Source organism: Sinocyclocheilus anshuiensis, unplaced genomic scaffold (assembly GCF_001515605.1).
Source record: "Sinocyclocheilus anshuiensis isolate Anshui unplaced genomic scaffold, SAMN03320099.WGS_v1.1 scaffold1101, whole genome shotgun sequence".
NCBI classification, from domain to species: Eukaryota; Metazoa; Chordata; class Actinopteri; order Cypriniformes; family Cyprinidae; genus Sinocyclocheilus; species Sinocyclocheilus anshuiensis.
Window position 1 is genome coordinate 169,811 of NW_015558562.1, and position 7,612 is coordinate 177,422.

A 7,612-nucleotide genomic window follows, 5' to 3' on the forward strand; every position below is an offset into this window, starting at 1 on the left:
CTACTAACCCACAGTACTGAGACTAACTCAACCACTTTTCCAGTCAGCTGTTCATTGCTGTATTTTTCATTAGTTTATGCACATGTATTTATTTGCTTGTATTAGGGCTGTATGATTAATCTGTATAACAAAATCAAGATGTTATGAGAACCGTTTTTTAACAAAACAGATGTTTTAAGGCTCCCGGTGATTTTCCGTCAAAATAAAAATTCTGTGGTTTAACATTTGAAAAAGCCTGACCCTAAAATTAAAGTAAAGTAAATTAAATACTCTTGTTATTAAATAATATTAAATAATTTTTATTTTACAGTACAATAATACTATTACTGTAGTAATGTATTTCTTTATTAATTTAATACATTTTTTATAATTTAATAATATAATTTAATAATAATAATAATCTAGGGTCCAGTGTGAGTTGTTCTGTAAGTAATTTTTACTGTTAAAATTAACAGTAAATCCACATTTTAAAGCTGGTATTTTAAACATTTTATACCTGATTTATTTTTCTTAAATATATATATTTTTTAATTTGCAGTGAAATATTACAATAGCAGTATTTCTCATTTAGTTTTTATGTAGATTATATAAATAGTGTATTTTTTAAATAAAATAAACAAGTAATATATTATTACTGCTATTATTATTTTATGGCCTTATTGATGTATAATCAAAATTTTGGCCAAATTTCGCAGCCCTACAAACAAGCATAGCAAACTTGAAATGTTTTATTAATTGCGATTTTTCCCAAAAAATTGACCAGCAATTTGATTCTTTCCCCAAATCATGCAGACCTAAGTTGTATTATTTATTTGTTATCGTTTCCTAGGAAACAAAGGAGCAGTGGGCGTGTCTTTCATGTTTAACGGGACGTCGTTTGGTTTCGTGAACTGTCACCTGACGTCCGGCAATGAGAAAATCCACAGGTGAGACTGGAGTAATACATTCACAGCTCACGGTTTGTGAATGTGTGATGCACTAATGACCTCTGACCCCTGGCAGACGGAACCAGAACTATCTGGACATCCTGCGTCAGCTGTCGCTGGGCGATAAACAGCTCAACTCCTTCGACATCTCGCTGAGATTCACACATCTCTTCTGGTTTGGCGACCTCAACTACCGTCTGGACATGGACATACAGGTGAACCGTTCTGCCGGTGTTGTCTAATAGAATCAGAGTCAGAAAGAGCTTTATTGCCAGGAATTAAATTCATCTTGGTGTTAGGAGCTTCCATTACAGAAAGTACAACATAGTGCAGACATACATATAATTAAGGTAATAAAAGAGAATAGACAATAAGTTATAAATAACAATAGTAATAAAATGTCCATAGATAGAATTGTGAATGTGCATATGTGCTAATAGAACGTTCATTCAAAGTTATCTGGTCTTTAATAATGTTCTCAAAGCATTAGCACAAAAACATTATTTATATATCGTTCATGGAGCATTTATTGTTTCTAAAATGTTTTATTTATTTAAGCTCATCCAGTGTTATTTTAGTATCACTGAGATACTATTTGAATGAGATTTTATTTTTTATCATTTCTGCTTTTATTTAAATTTTAGTTAAAGTAATTTTGTTGTATTTTGTGTTAGTGTTTGTTTTTAAATGTCTATATAGTTTTATTTAATTTTTATTTCAGTTTCAGTTTATTTAGTACATCAAGGTAAACTTAATGGAAATGAGAAATGTTGAGCTGAAATTGTTTTTTAGATTTTATACTTTGTTTCAGTTATCTATAGTAACATTTTTTCAGTTAACTGTAACAAGCCTGAGTTTATGTAACATTTTTTAAACATTACTACTTGTTTTAGAACGTTCAGACATTATGTAACATTCCCATAAAGTTTGCAAAATGATCAAATGGAATGTTCTCTTAATGTTGACATGACCAAAATAAAATGTCTTTAAAACATTTTTTTTTTAAATGGACATTTTTAACATTCAAAGAACATTCAGAAATAATGTTCTCATGAATTAATTTAGAACATTAGCAAAACACTGTAAAAAATGTTTTAGTTAGCTGGGAAACCGCCATAAAACACATGCAAACTAGACACTTCTGATGAAAGTGTTCCCAACCAAATCACTCCTCGCCTGAAAAACAGAAAAGAAAAACCCAACCCTAGAAAGACGGAATAAAGTTAGACTCAACTTTATACCTTATTTGAAACGTTATCCTTCAAATCATTTACATTAGCTACATTTTCATCCCATGTTGCCAGATAATGCCTGTATTTTTGTGCATGTCAGAAATGTGGGATTCTGTGTTTTCACAAATTGTTTTTGACATGAAAACATACGGTTATGGTTTAATAGTCATCAGTTTGATTAATTTCATTTCATTGATGAGTTGTGCATCAACTGCATTTATATGCCTGAATGAACGAGGCATTTATATAGCTTTATGTTGCTCCTTGAGAGCTTGCCAGTGTTTAAGACCCAAATCTGCTCAGGTCTAGGTTTTCAGTCTGTGAAGACCTCCAGTGATATGGTGCTGTTCAGTGTGTACTGTGCAGTACTCTAGTGTACTCAGTAGTGACCGCTGTGAGTCTGAACACGCTCTCTCTCACAGGAAATCCTCAACTACATCAACAGGAAGGAGTTTGAGCCATTGTTGAAGGTGGACCAGCTAAATCTGGAGAGAGAGAAGAACAAGGTCTTCCTTCGCTTCGGTACGCCTCACCTCTGTCTGTATGTGTGTGTCTAATAAATAAATAAATAAACAAACAAACAAACAAACAATAATATATATAAAATATAAATACTTAATATCGCCACAAGAGGTCTCCAAACAATTAATAAATGAACAAAAACACAGTAATTTTGGTGAAAGTTATAACATTTAAAGTAACATTTTTAACCCTGTTACATAAAGATCATAATTCATTACATTTATATAGCGCTTTTCTAGGCACTCAAAGCGCTTTACATTGTCAGGGGGTATCTCCTCATCCACCACCAGTGTGCAGCATCCAGAACATTATTTACAACATTATTACCTGCAATCCAGAGCCTCAGGAAAACGGTTCAGTTTGTGAATGAATCATTTTTTTGAATCGGTTCTTTTCAGTGAACCACTTGAATCAGTTCATCAAATTGGACTGAATTGTTTATTCACTTTATATGCTTTAGACTGTAAAACATACACATTTCACATCATTATTGGGTGCTTTTATAATATAATTGCGTATGAAATCATTGCATGATTATGTGAATGGACTAGTGAATTGAATCAGTTCAGTGAATCAAACTGTCCAAAAGAATTGGTTCACAGAAAAGAACTGTATTTTCCCATTTGCCCGAGGCTCTGGATTGCAGGTAATAATGTTGTAAATAATGTTCAGTTTCTTGCACAGACTGATAATTTCGCTTCATAAGACCTCAATATATCATCAGGAGCCATTGTGTGTGTGTGTGTGTCTGTGTGTGTGTATGTGTGTGTGTCCAGTGGAGGAGGAGATCACCTATCCGCCCACGTACCGTTATGAGCGCGGCTCGCGAGACACGTATGTCTGGCAGAAGCAGAAGGCGACTGGGGTACGTCAGAAACTGCCCACATTTACTGACTGAACCAAAACTGTCTTGAAACAGTAGTTCATCCAAAAATTTAAATCTGCTTTTACTTTACTTACCCTCAGGCCTTACATGATGTAGGAGACTTTTTTTCTTCGGTAGAACAGTAATGAAGAGTTTCAGCTGAATCTGTGCTACTTGGTGATTCATAAAGTGCAAGTCAATGGCTGCCGGCAATTTAGGTGTGAACAACAGCATATCGGGCAACACAAAATCCCCGTGGCTCCTGACGATGTATTGAGGTCTTATGAAGAGAAACGATTGGTCTGTGCAAGAAACTGAACATTATTTACAACATTATTACCTGCAATCCAGAGCCTCAGGAAAACGGTTCAGTTTGTGAATGAATCATTTTTTTGAATCGGTTCTTTTCAGTGAACCACTTGAATCAGTTCATCAAATTGGACTGAATTGTTTATTCACTTTATATGCTTTAGACTGTAAAACATACACATTTCACATCATTATTGGGTGCTTTTATAATATAATTGCGTATGAAATCATTGCATGATTATGTGAATGGACTAGTGAATTGAATCAGTTCAGTGAATCAAACTGTCCAAAAGAATTGGTTCACAGAAAAGAACTGTATTTTCCCATTTGCCCGAGGCTCTGGATTGCAGGTAATAATGTTGTAAATAATGTTCAGTTTCTTGCACAGACTGATAATTTCGCTTCATAAGACCTCAATATATCATCAGGAGCCATGGGGGTTAATTTTGTGTTGCCTGTATGTGCTTTTTTGACTCTCAAAGTGCCGGCACCCATTGACTTGCATTATATGAATCACCAATGATCTTGGTGATCTTCTTTATGGTTCTACTTAAGACAAAAAGCACATGTCAGATGGCCTGAAGGTGAGTAAATTAACATGAATCTTTATTTTTGGGTGAGCTGCTCTTCATGTGCATGAAGGAAGAATCCTGTGTGAATATGTTTACGGTCCTGAGGCGGCTACTTCCTGTCTTCTGACCTTTGCTAAAGGAAGTGAAGCGTCCTGATGGCATTCTTTAATTTCCTCCCGTCTCTCAGATGCGGACCAATGTTCCTTCATGGTGCGACAGAATCCTCTGGAAATCCTATCCGGAGACGCACATCGTGTGCAACTCTTACGGTACGCAGTCGCAACGGTGACCAGACACATTACCACATGATTTATGACTCTTCTGCTCACAAAACTGTTTATCTGATCAAAAATACAGTACAAATTATGATATATTATTAGGATTTAAAACAGCTGTTTTCTGTGTGAATCTCTGTTAAACTGTAATTTATTTATATATTTAAGTATAATATATACTTATTTATATATACATATATACTTCTTCTTATAATTATTTATGCAGTTCAAAACTGATTCACCAACTTATTCATGTCAAAAAATGAATAATGTTGACAGAAATAATTATAAAAATATTAAAATGATGTAGTAGAATTTGTGATTAAATATTAAATATGCAAATATTTGATACTTATCACTATGCATTGTTATAGTATTGCATGAATATAATTAAAATATTCTTCCTCTGGGTTTTTTTTATCAAAAAACTTGATATATAGTTTAAACGTGTAATTTAATGTGTAATATATATTATTGAAATAAATATGCAAATATTGATATTTATTAATGTGTGTTGTTGCATGTAAATTAATATAATTAAATACTGATTCTTTAAATATTTAGTTTAATATTAAATATATTTTATAGCACACAATTAATATTGTGTTGTTGTATGTAGATATAAATATAGATTAAATATTGATCCATGAATGAAAAAAACATAAAACAAAAACTTAAATTATATATATATATATATATAAAGTGAATTTAATTTTTAACTTAAATACTGTATATTTAAAATTATATATATATATATATATATATATATACAAAAAAAATTTTCAAGTGAAAATCTATTTTTTTTTTATTCTATTATATAACATTATATAAATTATATAAAATTTTATCATTTAAATGTATAAAGAACAACTAAACTACTTGTTGCTGATCCTTTTACTCTCAAAATAAAAGACAAATAGCAGCCTGTATCAGTATCTGACTGTAGGATGAATGTTGTGACGGTTATGGAGGCTGATTTGTTTACCCACCCACTCATGAATATGCAAACGCTGTTTAATGACCGTGTATATGTGTGTGTGCGTGCGTTTGTGTGTGTGTGTGTGTGTGTGTGTGTCTCTGTGTGTGTGTGTGTGTGTGTGTGTGTGTGTGTCTCTTGCACAGACTGATAATTTCGCTTCATAAGACCTCAATATATCATCAGGAGCCATGGGGGTTAATTTTGTGTTGCCTGTATGTGCTTTTTTGACTCTCAAAGTGCCGGCACCCATTGACTTGCATTATATGAATCACCAATGATCTTGGTGATCTTCTTTATGGTTCTACTTAAGACAAAAAGCACATGTCAGATGGCCTGAAGGTGAGTAAATTAACATGAATCTTTATTTTTGGGTGAGCTGCTCTTCATGTGCATGAAGGAAGAATCCTGTGTGAATATGTTTACGGTCCTGAGGCGGCTACTTCCTGTCTTCTGACCTTTGCTAAAGGAAGTGAAGCGTCCTGATGGCATTCTTTAATTTCCTCCCGTCTCTCAGATGCGGACCAATGTTCCTTCATGGTGCGACAGAATCCTCTGGAAATCCTATCCGGAGACGCACATCGTGTGCAACTCTTACGGTACGCAGTCGCAACGGTGACCAGACACATTACCACATGATTTATGACTCTTCTGCTCACAAAACTGTTTATCTGATCAAAAATACAGTACAAATTATGATATATTATTAGGATTTAAAACAGCTGTTTTCTGTGTGAATCTCTGTTAAACTGTAATTTATTTATATATTTAAGTATAATATATACTTATTTATATATACATATATACTTCTTCTTATAATTATTTATGCAGTTCAAAACTGATTCACCAACTTATTCATGTCAAAAAATGAATAATGTTGACAGAAATAATTATAAAAATATTAAAATGATGTAGTAGAATTTGTGATTAAATATTAAATATGCAAATATTTGATACTTATCACTATGCATTGTTATAGTATTGCATGAATATAATTAAAATATTCTTCCTCTGGGTTTTTTTTATCAAAAAACTTGATATATAGTTTAAACGTGTAATTTAATGTGTAATATATATTATTGAAATAAATATGCAAATATTGATATTTATTAATGTGTGTTGTTGCATGTAAATTAATATAATTAAATACTGATTCTTTAAATATTTAGTTTAATATTAAATATATTTTATAGCACACAATTAATATTGTGTTGTTGTATGTAGATATAAATATAGATTAAATATTGATCCATGAATGAAAAAAACATAAAACAAAAACTTAAATTATATATATATATATATATAAAGTGAATTTTGAACAGGCCTACATCGAGTTCGAGAACATCGAAGCCATCGTCAAGACGGCCAGCAGAACCAAGTTCTTCATCGAGTTCTACTCAACCTGTCTGGAGGGTAAGAAACCAAGTCATCGAGTTCCTCCAACGAGGAAGTTTATATGTGAGAGACTTTATAAGATAAGATTCATCATTATAACCGGCAGAAATCTGATCTCCACATGCTCCACATACTTTACAGAAAATGAGAAATGAAAAATCCTTGTTTCTGTGTAACACTGAATACTCAGCAGGAAACCGTGTGGACTGAGACTGATGTTGTTATTACTTAAAGTAGAACTTAAACTTATTTCTGTTACCAAGATATTGCAACTGTCTTTAAAAAAAAAATTTTTTTTTATTATTTTAGTTTGTTTTAGTCAGTTTGTTACGCGCTTTTGTCATTGTTATTAGTTTTTGTTTGTTCTTGTTTATTTTTTTATTATTAGCTTTTGTTTTTAGTTTTATTAATTTTAGAACTTAAAGTTAAATAGAAAAAAGAGAAGAGAGAAATAAAAATAAATACGTATGAACAGAAAAACAGAAAAAATTACTAAAACTAAAATGAAAAACCTTTAAAAAATTGAAGTGAAAATTAGAA

At 31.9% G+C, this 7,612-nt stretch overlaps 1 protein-coding gene across 1 annotated transcript in view; it reads left to right on the plus strand.

Moving 5' to 3' along the window:
- inppl1a (inositol polyphosphate phosphatase-like 1a) overlaps positions 1–7,612 on the plus strand; it is a 29,170-nt gene that overhangs the window by 8,351 nt on the left and 13,207 nt on the right. The window contains 9 exon segments of the mRNA XM_016474980.1: positions 692–725; positions 830–926; positions 1,003–1,141; positions 2,581–2,680; positions 3,457–3,545; positions 4,614–4,695; positions 5,991–6,019; positions 6,195–6,276; positions 6,986–7,090. Of these exon segments, the coding sequence (XP_016330466.1) occupies positions 692–725; positions 830–926; positions 1,003–1,141; positions 2,581–2,680; positions 3,457–3,545; positions 4,614–4,695; positions 5,991–6,019; positions 6,195–6,276; positions 6,986–7,090 (757 nt within the window).